The sequence below is a fragment of the Gopherus evgoodei genome, chromosome 12, assembly GCF_007399415.2.
Source record: "Gopherus evgoodei ecotype Sinaloan lineage chromosome 12, rGopEvg1_v1.p, whole genome shotgun sequence".
In the NCBI taxonomy this organism is placed as follows: domain Eukaryota; kingdom Metazoa; phylum Chordata; order Testudines; family Testudinidae; genus Gopherus; species Gopherus evgoodei.
In genome coordinates, this window is record NC_044333.1 from 985,399 (window position 1) to 1,003,257 (window position 17,859).

Consider the following 17,859-nt stretch of genomic DNA (forward strand, 5'->3'; position numbering starts at 1 on the left):
GCTTCCCTCAAACTGCTCCTCTACGAAATTCCCCACAGACATGCCTGCACACGGAAGACATGGGAGGTGAATACCAAAAAAGAAAAAAAATCAGACAAGTTTCCAGAATTATTAGTTTTTTGTGCTCCCATTTTCTCCTCTTATCAGTGGCACAGGGGCACCATCACATAAAGGGTTATTGACTTAGGCCAAACAGCGCAATACACTTCTTAGAGCAAACCCACAACATCCTACAGGACCCTGAAGCAGACACCAGAGAAACCAAGTGCCTAGAGTTTCACACAGACAGCAAAGCATTTTATATGCAATTTTTAGAGGGCAGTAGTAAAAGCACAATAGTAACAATAATGCGACAGTGATACATATGGCCTAAAATGGAACAATTCAAGGCTATTTGATCTAGACTTTGCTGATGACATCACTCTTATCAGCGAAGATGCCAACAGACTACAAAAAATGTACAAGCCAAATAAAAAGTAATGGAGAAGATAGGTTTGAGATACAATGCAAAGAAATGTAAAGTCATGTTAATAGGGATAGTGACTGAAATCAAAACTGATGAAGAGAAGGTGGACAATTTTACATATCTTAGAAGTTCTATCAGCCAAGATGGTAATATAGGTTCATAGACTTTAAGGTCGGAAGGGACCATTACGATCATCTAGTCTGACCCCCTGCACAATGCAGGCCACAGAATCTCACCCACGCACTCCTGTAACAAACCCCTAACCTATGTCTGAGTTATTGAAGTCCTCAAATTGTGGTTTAAAGACCTCAAGGTGCAGAGAATCCTCCAGCAAGTGACCCGTGCCCCATGCTGCAGAGGAAGGCGAAAAACTGCCCTAGAGAAAAATTCCTTCCCAACCCCAAATATGGCGATCAGTAAAACCCTGAGCATGTGGGCAAGACTCACCAACCAGCACCCAGGAAAGAACTCTCTGTAGTAACTCAGATCCCACCCCATCTAACATTCCATCACAGACCACTGGGAATATTTACCTGCTAATAATCAAAGATCAATACTAGTTCCAAGGAAAGAAGAAGAAGTGGGGAGACAAATGCTGCATTTGGAAGACTGAAAAACATCTCCCTCAAGACAAAACTGAATGTTTACAAAGCAATTGTTATTGCCATCACAACATACAGCAGTGAGACATGGCAACTTATGAAGAAAGACACTCAAAAGTTGGATGCATTTCATCACAAATCTCTGATAAGAATATTGGGAATAACATATAGAGATAGGAAGATGAGTGAAGAAGTCAGAAAAATTACTGGACAAGGTACCCTCTCACAAATAATCTACAAAAGACGACATCAGTGGCTGGGACACGTGCTGAGAACGGAAAAAGAATGCTTACCAAATACTGCTCTTGAATGAAAGTCAGAAAACGCAAGAAAAAAGAGAAGACGACCACAAGTAACATGAAAACTAACAGTTCCGAACGACATCAAGCACCTCAACACGAAATAGGAAGATTTGGAGAGAAGGGCAGTTGACAGGCAAGGATGGCAAAAGCACAGTGTGCAGCAAAGCACAGGATGGACTAAGGTCTAAGTAAGAGCACAAACTTTCACTAATTCACACTAAAAACTGGGAGATCCAGGAGGTTTTTTTAAATCCATTTTTCAAATTAGCTAGTAAGCGAGAAAACATTTGAGAAGTTCAGATTCTGTCTCTCAGAAAGATACTTTGAGAATGGTACTGAGCTCTAACTGAACTAGTGTCATCGCATACAGAGAATGCTATCAAGAACACTGTAGAATATTCAGTATAATGAAGCTTTAGGAATACAAGGCCTACAGTACCACCTCTGCAATAAAAATCTTTGCTGGGAGGTGCAAATCAGTGAGATTCTACTGCAACAATGATACTTTGAACTTCTGTAGCAGCTTTCAGGAGATCACAAAATGCCTTACAGAAGTATCTTCTTTTTAAAAATCGAGATGGAAACTGAGGCAGATACAGATGATGTGTCTTGCATAATGTCACATGGCAAGGCAGCTAGGAACAGACCCCAGGAGTCCTAACTCCCAATCCTGCGCTCCAGCTAATTGACTTAACCCAGATAATCAGGCAGGCAGTAAACAGCAGTAATTGTGCTTGTGGCACTCTGCAAACTAAGATTTTAACTCAGGACACCAGAGAGCATCCATCTGAGTGGCTGCAGCAACCCCTATGGATTGGGAGGAGTGGGAAGCAAGTCCTATGAGTCTTGCTTTGTACTCAATTCCCCTCTATGTTTTGCTCCCTAGTCTCAAACCCCTCTTGAAATGAGGCATTTTCCCAAGATGTACAGAGATTCCCAGAACCATGTCACATAACAAGAACATTTACAATATTCAGGAAGGGGGCGGAGGGAGAGAGAAGTCCCAGACTATTCCAGGAAACAAGACAACATCCCTGAAATGACTTCATAGCAGAGAGGACTCCCACCTCTTCCCCCGTCCCAGATCAGAGACAATCCCACTGGGAGAGCCAGGTTCTTTCCACCCAGTCCAGCCAACAGAATGGTTCAAGAGTGGAGGTCAGGAACAGGGAAGGGAGCTTCCTCCCTCCACTCAGCCTAGCATATTTCCTGTAGCAGTGCCCAACTGGCTCCCTAGCCTAGTCAAGCAGGCCAAAGAAGCCATTTTCTCTCTCTCTCTCCATTTGCTCCAGGGCATCATGACCATACCAGATAGTTGGATGGGAAACCGCCTTTGGCCTCTTCCTGGCCTTTTATAAGAAGAAATGAGAAATTCCTACTTCTCATTTTCCGAGGTTCTTGTGACCCTCTCTTCTCCTTCCTCTTTTCTGAGGACATCTGGACAATAAGGACTGTAACCAACTCCCTTTCATATACAATACCGAAACCCATTTCAATCCTTCCAAGTCAATGGCTTGAACTGTAGTGAGTTTACACCAGCCTCAGCCCACTTTTGTCAGTTGCTAGACCCCCACTTGACACTTTTAAAAGGTACATCAATATTCTTTCTCCAGGGAGTCTCCCCCTTTCTCCTTCCAGGAGACAGAACACAAGAGTTAATGCCAGCCTCAACTCTTACACCAGGCACTCTAGGGAAGTAAAGGGCAGGTATTGCCCTGAGTCAGTTGTGGCCCATGTGCAGTTCTATAACCCAGCAAACCAGTGGTGACAGGTCCCAGCCACCCATCATCTACCTTGGGGAGAGCCCCTGGGGCCCACTCTCTCCCATGGCTGCAATCTGCTCCTTTCCAGGTAACTCCCATGTGCCCCTTGCACCCCCAGTGAGTTCCAGCGGGTCCCCCGTTTCCTTAGACAAGCCGGAAAGCCAGCTGGATACCCCCCCTTCCGGGTTCCATTGCCGAAGCAGGAGACCGGGAGCCTGCCCGTAGGAAGCCCGATCCCCGAGCCCGGCCCGGCCGCGCCCCCGTCGGCCACGGGACTCACCGCTGTGCGCGCTGAACCAGCGGGGCGCGATGTGCAGGGGCAGCGCGTCGGCCAGCGAGGCTCGCGGGCCCAGGTACAGCATCCCGTCTCCATGGCGACCACCTCCCGTCTCCTGGTAACCATTGCCATGGGCGTAGGTGGAGTCTGCGCCCGAGCCGCCGCCGCCCGGGGCCCGCTCGGGGTCGCCCGCCGCCCGGGCCGCCGCGGCGTAGAGGCCGAAGGGGACCCCGCCGGCCGCGCTCGGGTCCATGCCCATGCCAGCCACCGAGCTGACGGAGCGGCTGCGCAGCCCCATGGCGCCGCCGCCGGCCCGGTAGTGACCGAAGTGGGGCGCCCCCCCGGGCGGGGGCACGGCGCTGTCGTCGGTGGAGACCCCCGGGAAGGGCCCCCGCGAGCGGGCCGCGGTGCTCTGCTTGCCGCCCATGGGCCGGCCCGCCGCCGCCCGACCGAGAGCGCTCAGCACAGACACCCCTCGGCGGGGGGAAGGGAGGCTGACGAAAAGGGAGGAGGCGGGGACGGCAAACTAGGAATTAAAATTCACCCGCGCCTCCGGCATGTTCCCCCGCCAGGTCCCGAGAGGCCCCCAGCCGCTCATCCACAGCCGGGGCGGGGGGGGGGGGTGAGGGAGGGTCCGCCCACCGGGCTGCGGGCCGGGGGGAACAGCAGGCAAGGGCCGCCCGCCCGCCTGGCTGCAGGGCCGGGACTCGGCTAGCAGCCCGCAGAGACGATCTGCGCCCGCTTCTCCACGCCGAGCCCGCAGCGAGGCTGGCTCAGCCTCCGGCCGGCTCCGGCCCGCTGGGGACCTTGTCCATGGAGCGGAGCCTCCCGCCTCGCAGCCCGCTCGCCTCCGCCCCGGGCCGTTCTCTCCAGCAGCACCGCGCTGCTGGGGCCAGCGGAGACAATAGGCGCTGCCAGGACGCATGCGCCACGGTTGCTCCGCCCCCGCCGTCTGCATTAACCCCTTCACTGCCAGACCCCGCACGGCCAGCTGGGCTCCCCGGGCGCAGGAGAGATGGCGGGGTGGACCGAGGAGTTAGGCGGGGAGTAGAAATGCGCTCTCAGGAAGGCGAGGCCCTGCTTCCCCTGCAGCTGGGAAATGCCCCTGCTTCCAGACACTAGTTGAAAGCTCCCGCTAGGGCTCACACGTCGAATCACCATATCAGTGCTACCAGCAAAGGGGAGCATAGACTCCTCGCTGTGTGTTGAGGATGGAAAAGCCGCAAGCCTCTGCTGCTAATTATAATGATGTGTGAAGCGCTGACAGTGTGCTGTTATGGTGCAACAGTCGTGGGACCATAGTTAAGGTTGCATCATAGATTTCAGTTTATTATTCGTTTCACAGTAATGCCTAGAGCCCTTAGCGGACATAGGGATCCATTGTGCTAGGCACTGTACAGACACATAATACAAGACAGTTTCTGTCCCAAAATGCTTACAACATTCAAACGGGACAAAGCAAAGATTAATAGCTACATTTGAAAGTTGGGAAGCTGAAGCACAAACCAATTAATGGCTTTCCTGGTGAGTGGCCTGGTTCACTGACTTCATTAGAACTGTTGGTGTGAGTACATTTATGCACATACACATGCATAACTTCACAGATTTTTCAAGCAGAGACTGTATTTTGTGTCATGCACACACAGAGCTACCTGTGTCAGGTCTTAATTAATAATAATAATGCACCCAGACCATTGTCAAAATGTCCTGTCCTTGTGCACTTCCCCCTCTCGGCTGGAGAGTCAAATAGATTTTACTGTAAAGAAGTTTTTCTTGATAGTCAGCCAGAAAGTTTCCATTTGAATTCATTCCATTATTGCTCTTAGGTCTTATGTTCCTTGAAATAATTCCTCTCCCTTCCTGTCACTTACACCATTCAAGTATTTGTAGATAATTGCCATGTCCTCCCAGAGACAAAAGTAAGCGAGACTGCACTGGCTTTCACTGCAGGGATTTAAAGGGCTCTGGGCTCCCCACCACAGCTGGCAGCCCAGAGCTCTTTAACCCCTGCCCGCCTGCAGCTCAGGTGGCCGGGCTAGGGCCAAATTTAAAGGGTTCTAGGCTGCCACGGCTGCCGTCAGCCCAGAACACTTTAAACCCCATGCCACAGCTGAGATTTAAAGGGCTCAGAGTGCCCTGCCTCTGCAGGTAGCTCAGAGCCCTTTGAATCCTGGCCACGGCTCTGGTGGCTGGGCTGGGGCCAGGATTTAAAGGGCTTGGAGCTCACCTCAGGGGCAGGAGCTCTTGGCCCTTTAAATACCTGCCCCAGCCCTGCAAAGCTCAGGGTTCCCCGCAGCAACCGGAGCCCCGGGTCCTTTAATTTGCCCCTGAACTCTGCAGCTGGGAGGCCCTAGTTGATTTAAAGGCCCTAGGTCTCCCAGCCTTTAAATCTTGAGAGGCCATGCCCCCTCCCCCCCCCCGGACTCCAGCAGTACCGGTAAGTCCTGTAAATTACTTTCACCCCTGTGTCCTCCCTTTGTCCCTGATTGTGCAATTGTCAGTATGATGCCATGTGACGCACAACTAGAAAAAAAACAAAAAACAGTGACTTGGTGATTTGATATAGTATGACTGAGTGAAATAGTTTTAACTTTCTCAGATTCCTTAAGTGCAACAGGGCTATATTGAAAAATTCCCAAATTAGCACTAGTAGGATCATTTTAGAATATTAACACCAAATAATTGTACAACCTTATTTACTTTGAACTATTTATATTTATTACTTAGTTTTTGCATTTTACTTGGCTTCCACTATAAAAATAAACTACTCAATTTTATTTAAATTTATTTCCTAGTTAGTTTAACTTTCAGGTTCTCATATACTAGCATAAATCTTCAGCATTGCAGTTGCAAATGTTGGCCCTAGTCCTGCAAACATTTAAACACATGCTTAACTTTACTATTACAGTAGAATCTCCGAGTTACAAACACCTCAGGAATTGAAGCTGTTTGTAACTCTGAACAAAATGTTATGTTTGTTCTTTCAAATTTTACAATTGAACATTTAAACAGCTTTGAAACTTTATTTGCAGAAGACAAATGCTGCTTTTAGCCATATTAATTTAAACCAGCGGTTCTCAAAGTTTTGTACTGGTGATCTCTTTGACATAGCAAGCCTCTGAATGCAATCCCCTCCCCTTATAAATTAAAAACATTTTTAAATATATTTAATACCATTATAAATGCTGGAGGCAAAGCGGGGTTTGGGGTGGAGTTTGGCAGCTTGAAATCCCCCATGTAATAACCTCATGACCCCCCCTGAGGGGTCCCAGCCCCCATTTTGAGAACCCCTGATTTAAATTAACCAAGCACAGAAACAGTTTCCTTCCCTTATCACAATTTTTTTGAACTCAAGTTTAACACAGTTCTGTACAGTATTTGTTTTTTGGTATTGATGTCTGAGCTGCTGCCTGATCATGTACTTCCGGTTCCACATGAGGTGTGTGGTTGACTGCTCAGTTCATAACTCTGGTGTTTGTAACTCTTAGGTTCTACAGTATGAGTAATCCCATTAACCTCAATGGACATACTCATGGTAGTAAAGTTAAGCACACACACATAGACATTTACAAGATCAGGGCTGTGAGCAGTTTTATTAATTTTAGTGGAACTACTAATTTAAGCAAAATGAAGCATGTGCCCAAGTGTTTGCAGGATTGGGACCATTGTAAGGTAATGTTAAAATCCAAACACAAAACTATTTTTATTTTTAATTCCATTAAAGCAATTTTGTAAATACCAGCTTTTGTAAATATTTTTAAATATTTTTTCCGTACCTAAATTGAGGGCCTAACTTATCAGCCAATATCCTCTTAACCAATGGCAAAATAATAACTAAAAAGGAAAATGTTTACATAAATAAAGAAAACTCCCTTGCTGCTCCTTCCATGAGCTTAGCAAGAGAGCACGGCCAGGGGAAGATGATTACACAGTCAGCTGGAGGGGAGTGACAACTTGGACTCTGAGTGTGTCTCCCGCAATCACGGCCGGTGCAAGGATGTTTCGCGCCCTAGGGGGAACCTTCCACCTTGCACCCTCCCCACTCTGCCCTGAGGCCCCCCCCCCGTGGCAGCTCCCCACCCTTTGCCCTGAGGCACCCCCCCCAGCTCACCCCTGCTCCGTCTCCACCCCAAGCACGCCATCACTGCTTCACTTCTCCCGCCTCCCAGGATTGCAGCGCCAATTGCAAGCCTGGGAGGCAGGAGAAGTGAAGCAGCCACCGCATGCTTGAGGAGGTGGGGCAGGGGTGAGCTGGGGCAGGGAGTTCCCCTGCATGCCACCCTCCCCCCCGTCCCCTTGCTGCAGGCAGCCCTCCCCGTGCTTTCCTGCCCCAGCTCCCTCCGCCTAAATGCTGGTGGCGACCGGGGCTGCCGAAGATCCGGTCACTGCCAAAGAAAATGGCACTCCCCCCCTCCCCCCCCAAACCTAGCACCCTAGGCGACTGCCCAGGTCACTTAAATGGTTGCACCAGCCCTGCCCCAATAGTCGGTGTTATTTCTTAAAGTTCCAGCTCCTGGACTCATGGGATCCCGTGAACGCTCCGTCCCATGAGCGCCCAGGCAGCACAGGCTGGGAGGAAGGCGCCGTGCTGCCCGACCGCTTCTCCCAGCCCCGCCCTGCGGCCCCGGGACTACATCTCCCAGCAGTCCTTGCGCTTCCCGCCGGGTGCGTGCGAAGTTGCGTCTCCAATCCTACTTCCCTCAGCTGTGTCGCGCGGGGCGGCCCAAGATGGCGGCGCGCTGGAGCAGCGAGAATGTGGTGGTGGAGTTCCGGGACTCGCAGGTAACGAGCCCCCGCAGCCTGGGAGAGAGCGCATGCGCCACGCCCCTCGCCGTCTGGTCTGTGCGGGGAACTCCCTGCTGCTTTGCGGGGGCAGGGGCCGCTCCTCTCGCCTCCCTGCCTGCGGGCCCCGCCAGGGCTGGGCTCGCCCGGCCTGTGTGTGTCCCGCGCTGTGCCGCCCTCGCCCCGGGTGGGCCGGGCTGCTGGTCCATAGGCTCCCTCGCCCAGCGCTGAGCCGCGCACCTTACCCCGGGAGAGAGATCTCCTGCGACAAAGTAAAACCGCCCCCAGCCAGGGCCGGGGGTGTCATCGGCGGGAGAGTGTCTCCCACCGCCGGAGGGCTGTCTGCGCTGACACGTTGTCATGAAAACTTCTCTTGTCCGGGGGGGTGTTTTTTCACACCCCTGAACAACAACAAGTTTTAACGACAAAAGTGCCAGTGTAGACAAAACCAGAGCTACCTCTTTGTGCAAAGGTGGAGTAATAAAGAGGGCAGGAGAGCTCTCTCCCGTCAGCTTAGAGCATCTTCACCAGACGTGCTACAATGGCACAGCTCCATCAGTGCCCTTGTAGCGCTTCTAGTGTAGACTAGGGCCTGGTCTGCGCTGGGGGGAGGGGAATCGATCTAAGATACGTCGACTTCAGCTATGCTGTTCTCATAGCTGAAGTTGCGTATCTTAGATCCAATTAAAATTACTTACTTTGCGTCCTCGCAGCTCTGGATCGATGGCCACGGCTCCCCCATCAACTTTGCTTCTGCCTCTCGCACTGCTGGAGTTCAGCAGTCAAGAGGAGAGTGATCAGGGATTGATTCATCGTGTCTACACTGCACGCAATAAATCAGTCGCCGATAGATGGATCGCTACCCGCTAATCCGGCTGGTGGTGTAGACCTACCCTAGCTCATAGAAATAATAGAAATGCGACAGTGGAAGGGACCACATTAGGTCATCAAGTCTAGCCCCCTTGCACTGAGGCAGGACCAAATAAATCAACACCATAGCTGACCGTTTTATCCAATCTGTTCTTAAAAATGTCCAATGACAGAGATTCCACAGCCTCTCTAGTTAATTTGGTCCAACGTTTAACTACCCTGACCGTTAAGAACTTTTTCCTAATGTTTAACTAAATCTCCCTTGCTGCAATTCAAGCCCATTACTTCTTGTTCCATGCTCAGTGGCTAAAGAGAACAATTTCTCACCCTCCTCTTTATATCAACCTTTTATATAGTTGAAGGCTGTCGTCATGTCCCTGCTCAGTCATCTCTATTCCAAACTAACAAACCCAGTATTTTCAATCTTTCCTTGTTAAGTCATGTTTCTAGACCTTTAAACGTTTTTGTAGCTCTCCTCTGGATGTTTTCTGATGTGTCCACATCTTTTTTGAAGTGTGATGTCCACAACTGAACACAATACTCCAGCTGAGCCCTTATCAGGGCTGCCTAGAATGGAGTAATTGCTACTTGTGTCTTGCTTACAACACTTCTGCTAATACATCCCAGAACAATCACTTTGTTTGCAGTAGTGTTACATTGTTGACTCTCATTCAGTTTGTGATCCAGCTCCTTTTCTGCAGTATTGCTTCCTAGAGAGACAAGATGGGCGAGGTAAATTTTTTTTTTTAGTGGGCCAACTTCTGTTGTGAGAGAGGCAAACTTTCAAACTACACAGGGCTTTTCAAGAGCTCTCTCTCACCAACAAAAGTTGGTCCAATGAAAGCTATTACCTCATCTAGCTTGTCTTTCTAATGTCTTCGGACCGACATGGCTACAACACAGCATACTCCTTCCTAGGCAGTCATTTCCCATTTTGTATTTGTGCAATTGATTATTTCTTCCTAAATGAAGTACTTTGTCTGTGTCCTTATTGAATCTAATCTTACTTATTTCAGAACATTTTTCCAGTTTGTCAAGATCATTTTAAATTCCAGTCTTGCCCTCCAAAGTGCTTGCAACCCCTCTCAGCTTGGTATTGTGGACAAACTTTATAAGTGTACTTTTTATGCCATTGTCCAAATTATAATTGAATATATTGAAGAAAACGGGACCCAGGACAGATCCCTGTGGGACCCCACTTGATATATCCTTTCAGATCGATTGTGAAACATTGATAATATGCACCCAACTTGTAGTAAGTTCATCTAGTCTATAATTCTCTACTTTGTATATGAGACAGTAACAAAACCCTTACTGAGGTATAAAATCATACTTCTGTCAATAATTTTTTTACCTGTTATTGTTACAGTTAACAACTGAGATGCCTGTAAATAAAATATTAGAGAGAGATTTCTCTTTTTTGATACTTGCTATATAGTCATGTTCAGGGTTTCCTTTGAAATGACAGTCATTTCCCTCTGTTGTTTGTGTGTGGCCTTCAAGCAGCAATAGGGAGCGATAAATATATTTAAAAAATAAAATGTAATTGCTTAGATTGGCAGGGATACTCAGTAGCAGGTGTGTTATCTGAAACTACTTTTAATTCAGTTGTAGAAACCTTTTAAAGTTCCAGAGGGGTAGCCGTGTTAGTCTGGATCTGTAAAAGCAGCAAAGAATCCTGTGGCACCTTATAGACTAACAGACGTTTTGGTGCATGCATCTGACGAAGTGGGTATTCACCCACGAAAGCTCATGCTCCAAAACGTCTGTTAGTCTATAAGGTGTCACAGGATTCTTTGCTGCTTTTAAAGTTGACTATCCCTTTAACTTTTTCAAAACCAGTTCTTATTAAAGTCAAGTTGAATAAAAAGGTGAACAGTAAATTGGGTTCCCCAAGTACTTTTAGCTATGTTACTTTGTTTACAACATATATTTTTGAATTTGTTGGTGTCTCTTTAATCCAGGATTTGGGCAAGATCCCAGAGTTAATCCTATTTTTTGTTTTAGAAATGCCCTGGAATCGTTTATGACCATAAGTGTTCAAGGCCTTGGTTTTATGTTTTCTTCCAAACTACCAGAAAAGACGTATTTGTGTCTGTGACGGTGCTGTCTGTGGGAGCCAGCTGAGGTCACTCAATTAGGGTGAACTGCAGACAAACCCCAGAAGCTGGTGGTTATTCCAATACTTAGATTTACCAAGCCAGCACAAAACAGCTTCTGTAGTACTTCACTGGTTACTTAGAAGTTCAAACACTGCAGTTCCCTTGAAGTGCCCAGCCTCAGGCCTCCGCCAAAAGTCCTTTTAGAAATAGTCCATAGGTTATAGTCCAATGTCCATATTCAGGGTGACTCCAGTCAGTGACTGGGGATCTCAATCCTTGTGGCTTAAGGTTTCCCCCTCTTGAAACCCAAAGTAGATCTGAGATGAAGTAGGATCTGTCCCAGGGTACTTATACATTTTCAGCAGCCTCTTGACCTGAGAGAATAAGCTTAATCTTCTGTCTCCCAAACATCCTGGCAATTAGCACATGGTAATTTATCCATTAAACAGTTCAGATACAAGTTACCACAACCTTCACAGAGACAGAGACAATAATACTGTTTCACTCAAGTGTCTTCCTAAATGTTAATATTCCTTTTTTGATCTTTGAATCAAAGCTATAGCAATAGACAAGACTTGTTTGCTTACATTCCAAGACCTGAGCATACACCTACCCTTCTACCTCTAACAATGCAGACTTGCATTTCAAAGTTATATTCATTTGCATATTTTCCTAACAAGTCTCTAAAGTTTGACCCCGGGGCAGGTCAGTCGGTGAGGTAATTAACTCTTTCTGGCCCTGTCACCTTTCAATAAGGTCTTATATTACACTCATAAAATCACAGTGTCATTTCCCCCTTCTTACAACATGCTTAACCTAGGTTTATTTTTTAGCTCTAGACTCACCTGCCTATCCCCTTTACTTACCTGCCAGGTGAGTGACTGACTCTGTCCAAGTATTTTCTGTTTCTTTCTCCTGAAATGAATTTTGGCAATCTGGACAGTTGCTGCTGGTTTCAGTGTTAGTGACCATCACAGCAACAACCCTTGCAAGGTGATGGGGATTTAAGCATGCCTGCAATCTGTAGAAGCAATTCATGGTGAATGGACATGAATGACCAAGCTGATATGTAGAAACCTGGCTGCTTTCCTCTCCTGCCTGTCTATTGCATTTGAGGTTCCTTTAATAAAATAGCAGAAAGATCTCTGGCAATAATCATGGTAGGAAATCCTCTTAGCTTCATTTCCTTGAAATCCTTGTGTGACACTGTAGTGACTATCAAATAACTGAACAGTCAAAGCAGCTCTGGGCCTGCTAAGCAATATATTTTTTAAAAATCATAACCTCTATTGCCAAGAAAAGGAGCATTTTAAACTGAAGTTTGGTGCTAAGCGTCCCATGTTTTGCTGAATTCATACAGTGCATACACTTAATCAATTGAGAATAACTTTTTTATTGTTTTTGCTCAAATGCTGATCATATATTTATTCCTCTTATTAAAGTGACTATACCAGGAGTTCTAGTTTTCTTTTCTCCAGTTTAATCATCTAAAATCTGATGTGCAAATTATATCTTGTTCATATAGCGATGATTAAAACATTTGGGGAACAGATCCATGTCTAACATGCCAATTTACTGTTTTTGTTACCGCTTGGGTTCCTGGGAAAAACAACATTTACGTTATTTTCTATGGCGGTTTATTTCTAATCTACGTCGTTCAGTTGGGTTTGATTGGAAGAAAATTGGGGGCCCTCTTTTCAAGAAAACAATAAGGCAAGATTATATTTTGGAAGCTGCTGCTTATAGTGAAACCCTGTTACAAGTGCATCCAAATGTAGATGTTTTAAAATATACTAAATAAGGAAACATGCTTAAAAAAAGCATGAGCAATTGCAACAACAGTTGAACACAGTAGCTCTGTCTGTTACAATTCAGGGCACTGCACCTGTATTCTCCCTCTGGTCCAGCAAGAGTTCCCACTTTTAACTTCTAGCGCCACAGCAGTCACCTCTTTTGGGTGGAGACTCGTGCCTCTCTCTCTTCTGAGCTGGGTATTTCCAGGCAGCCTACACTGTGAATTCCCCAGTAGAGCCAGGGTGCCTAAGCAGGGCCTGCTTTACTCTTTGTCTCAGAGACAGAAAACAGTGTAATTACCACAGTTAAGTTACCACACAGCTCTTTCTAAGCAAGCACATTTACTCTTACAGTAAAAGGATTACAGAGAAAGCATACTAACACAATAAAAGAGCCCATACTACACATGCCAATAAGCATACCAGAGAGCACCCCAATTCCAACAAGGGGTCTGGCCAGTAAACAGTCCTTTAAACCCCACCAGCAGGGCCGGTGCAACCATTTAAGTGACCTAGGGCGCTAGGATTTGGGGAGCGCCATTTTCTTCAGCAGCGACCGCGGCAGCTGGATCTTCGGCCGCCCTGGTCGCCACCGGCATTTAGGCGGAGGGAGCTGGGGCAGGGGAGGGCCGCCTGTAGCAAGTAAGGGGGGGGAGGTGGCACGCAGGGTAACTCCCCACCCCAGCTCACCCCTGCTCCGCCTCCTCCCCGAGCACGCTGTGGCTGCTTCACTTCTCCCGCCTCCCAGGCTTGCGGTGCCGAAGCTGATTGGCGCCACAAGCCTGGGAAGCGGGAGAAGTGAAGCAGCCACGGCGTGCTCAGAGAAGAGGCGGGGCAGGGGTGAGCTGCCAATCAGCTTAGGTGCCGCAAGCCTGGGAGGCGGGAGAAGTGAAGCAGCGACGGCGTGTTCGGGGAGGAGGCGGAGCAGGGGTGAGCTGGGGCTGGGGGAGTGCCTCAGGGCGGGGGAGCTGCTGCTGGGGGGCGCCTCAGGGTGGGGGCTCAGGGACGAGGGAGGGCGTAAGGTGGAAGTTTCACCTAGGGCACGAAACATCATTGCACCAGCCCTGCCCACCAGGGATTATTTCTGTGGTTACAAATTCATAACCCTTTTTGCTCAGAACAAGGCGACCCTTTCAAGAAAGGACTGCCCCTTCCCCACTTAGACAGATGGTCCTGTCCATTTGTAGGATCAGAAAGAAGGCCCTGAGTCTGTTTTAACTCAGGCTGTTTAACCAGAAGTCCTTTCTTTGTCTGTTGGTCTATGGAGAATCCAGTTTGAGCCTGTATATGCAAGCCTCCCCATGGATACTGCTCTGGAGGTGTTACAGAGGGAGTGAATTTGTCTAACCAGCCTTCCTGTTCTTAGCTCCTGTTAGAACTGTGATACCTCTCCCCCATGGAATTACATGCAGTCTGTGGCCGCAATGACAGACCAACTTAATTCAGTCAGGTTTGTGCAGGATATTGCAGGAAATTACCATCTGTCACGCTACTTCTTTAGGAACAAATGTGTTGAGTTAATACATTTTCACTGTAATGAATCCAGCCTACAACCTTCTCTGTTTTATGTCTTGCATTCCTCCATCTCTTCCTCTAATCAAAATATTAATGAGATCAAGTTTTGAGAAATGAACATGACGCCACGGTGAAGAATTGCTTCCAGAGAATTGATAAAGGGATGGAGACGTTCACCTCTAGCTCACTTGTTCAGATCTGGTCCAGATCAGGAGAAATCAAATCTTACCACTTGACAGTTTATGTGAAATGAGTCAAGGGTCTCAGTCCTCTTCCTTGCAGTTAGATTTCAACATGATAGTTGTCAATCTTACTAGAGAAGCTGAGGATTAAAAAGACTATGGAGGCTGAACCTACTTCCTTTCTCCTAGAGCTGTTTCTTGCAGGTCAGCTGCAAGGCCCACTGGTGGATTTAGGAACTGGCACTGCCTGATCTAGAAGTAGAGGCTGGTAGGCTGGCACCTTTCACTAACACCAAACACACTCATATGTTTGGGTTTGGTTCTTTGTGGAGAAGGCTAATTGAGAGCTCTGATTGCAGCATACGGTAAAACACTAATACTCCCTAGCTCTTACAAAGCACTTCTCAGCAGTAGATCTCCAAGTGTTTTCAAAGGCAGTCCTCAGTATCATTATCCCCATTTTACAGCTGGAGAAGCCGAGGTTCACGGAGTGAAGTGATTTTCTGGGTTCACCCTACAGACCATTGACAGCCTGTATCTCACCCATGTTCTATCCACACTGCCTCTGTAACATGAACATTACACAGATGGCTAAAGAGCAGCCAGTCAAATAACAGTCAGTACTTACAGCCCATAGTGCTCCTCAATGCAGCCAACCTAATGTTTAATACCAAAGCATTACTTGTGGAAACTCCAGGTCCCAGCCTACAATACTGTATCTCTTAGCAGAAGGCCGAATGGCTGATTAAAACCTGGAGTGTCTACAGGTTACATCTCCTTGCTGAAACTGAAGGAGGTTGTACTCTGTGCTCTTTGATCCAAATGGATGTGGCCCATAGGTTCTTGGCAAGCCATCAGCGCAGTCCAAAGGTGGGTTAAAATAAGCTTATGTCTGATTAGCTGTCAGTGTGCAAGACAGTGAGCTATGCTAAACAAGTAACTGGTCTCTGCCCTCCAAGAGCTTACAATCTAAAGATAGTACCACCATGGAAAACCAAGTCTGTCTGCTTCCTGCAAAGTGGAAAGCAATAGTTATGGTACACCCAAAAGCAGATAGCATTCTGGGGTATGAGAAGGTGTTTCTGAAGGTAGAAGAACAGTAAACCAAAATTAATTACCTAATGTAGATGTTTGGGAGGGTGGGGGATGCTGCCTGTGCTAGTGACTCAGCATTCCTTTCCAACGTCCAGTGGTTCGAACATACCTGTCCAAATAAGTGTTAATGCTAATTGCAGCAATTACAGGTAACCTGAGAATTTAGTCTAGAGGAAATCTGTCTTCATTTTGCTCAGAGCTGCATTCTGAAAGGTCATGTTCTGAAGAAGCACTTCTTGGCATGCAAAACCTCTGCAACGAATTGGATAGTGAAATTTTTACACCCAGATTTGAGCCTGTAATGCTGGAATGGCCATCTTGCTACCAGGTGACCTCTTTCGTGACACTGACAGAATGGTTGCCCAGCATGTGAGACTGTATACTGGTGCTTTGTCCTGTTCTCAGCAGGAATTAAGTTTTATGGCATTGACATTTGTCCTAACAACGCTTACTCACTGTCTACAAATGCAGTATACCAATACATAAAGCATTAATTACAATTAATTACATGAACGGTTATGAAATTGCAAAGTGCTTTTTGAAACAGGAACAGCTGACTAAACCTATTTTAAAAACCTTTATATAAGATGACTTGAGCTTTGAATTATTGGCTTTCTCCCATCTCCTGGGAAAGATGGAAAAAATACCAAGAGCATAAGGTTGCTCCACTCTAGCTGTATTAAATACCTGACAGTTGACCAAAAGTGCTCAGGTCAATAATGGCTTCAGGTATTTTCCTCTTCATTTTTCATAAAAGTAGCTATTCTGACTATTGTGATAGAGATGGCAATTTCCTGCTATATCCTAGGGAGACCTTACTAATTAAGTTTAAGTATCTTTGGAGTCCATTGTATTAAATGGACGGTTCGTATAATATTGTGGGTTGGCATTACATGTAACCGGTTGAGAGGGGAGGTATGACAAATGTGAGACCTAACTTTTCAAAGGACTCTCTTGAACTATGTGTCAAACAAAAATGGGCTTTTGTAACAAAAGTGTCAAGTGGATTTCATGGGGAGTATCTAGGGCAGGAATGGGCAAACTTTTTGGCCCGAGGGCCAGGTTGGAGAATAGAAGAAATTGTACGGCGAGCCATGAAAGTTCACAAAATTGGGTTTGGGCGGTGGGTGTGGGCTCTGGGGTGGGGCTGGGTATGAGGAGTTTGGGGTGCAGGAGGGTGCTCCGGGCTCGGATCTAGGGAGTTGGAGAGCGGGAGGGGGATCAGGGCAGGGAGTTGGGGCATGGGGAGAGGTTCAGGGGGTACAGGCTCTGAGCAGCACTTACTTCAAACGGCTCCTGGAAGCAGCAGCATGTCCCTTTTCTGCCTCCTACGCAGAAGCATGTCCAGGCGACTCTCCACGCTGCCCCATCCACAGGCACTGCCCTTGCAGCTCCCATTGGAGCATGTGGGAGCAGAAGCGGGGCTATGTTGCGGCTTCCGGGAGCCGCATGGTTTGGCCTTCAACCCTGCACCCCAGCTGGAGCATTAATTACAACCTGCATCTGGGCTGGAGCGGGGCCAAGTCGTGCAGTGCGGCCCCTGACCCAGTGCCCTAGCGGGTCGGCTCAAAATGGGTCGCAGGCCTCACCTCTGATTATGCAAGCTAGGTCCTGAGGGGCAGGCCACTGTCTGCTGATTACCTGTTACATGAGGCCAAGATCAAACTATTCATGGTGGTTCTTGATTCTGAATCTGTGCCAGTTATAAACCTGTAACCATGGGGAAAACCCAGTTATGAGATTTGAAGGACAGACACCTACCAGAGCCCTTGTTGGAGTTGGGGATGACCTCTGATGAGATTTTTAGCTTGCAAGTAGGTTCCTTTAGTCTTTTAATATGTTTTCTCTGTAATGCTTTCACCTGAAGAATAAAGATGCTTGCTTATAAAGAGCTGGGTGGTAACTTATAACTGCAGGCTGTCCACAGGGCATAGCCTCTGGAGAGAAAGGAAAGCACAGATGCTGGTCTTAGGCAGACTGGCTTGCTGGGAATATCAGAGTGTAGGCACAAAACTGTGCAGCCTTTAAAGAAGAAGGGGAAGTAATACAGATCTCTACCCAAGAGAGGTGATGGCTGAGGAGCTGGGAACTTAGAGTGGGTGCCCTTGAG

At 47.5% G+C, this 17,859-nt stretch overlaps 2 protein-coding genes across 5 annotated transcripts in view; one reads left to right on the forward strand and one right to left on the reverse strand.

The window, feature by feature from the left end:
- The window catches only part of ZNRF1 (zinc and ring finger 1), a 94,512-nt gene extending 90,218 nt beyond the window's left edge, over positions 1-4,294 (reverse strand). For both annotated transcript variants that reach the window (XM_030581509.1, XM_030581510.1), the window contains exon 1: positions 3,414-4,294. In XM_030581509.1, coding sequence (XP_030437369.1) covers positions 3,414-3,837 — 424 coding nt within the window. In that variant the 5' untranslated portion in view covers positions 3,838-4,294. The remainder of the gene's footprint in view (positions 1-3,413) is intronic.
- A 3,805-nt stretch (positions 4,295-8,099) lies between these two features.
- Positions 8,100-17,859, forward strand: part of WDR59 (WD repeat domain 59) — a 90,107-nt gene continuing 80,347 nt past the window's right edge. For 2 of the 3 annotated variants that reach the window (XM_030581208.1, XM_030581210.1), the window contains exon 1: positions 8,100-8,192. In XM_030581208.1, coding sequence (XP_030437068.1) covers positions 8,139-8,192 — 54 coding nt within the window. In that variant the 5' untranslated portion in view covers positions 8,100-8,138. The remainder of the gene's footprint in view (positions 8,193-17,859) is intronic. The other variant, XM_030581209.1, reaches the window with a different exon arrangement.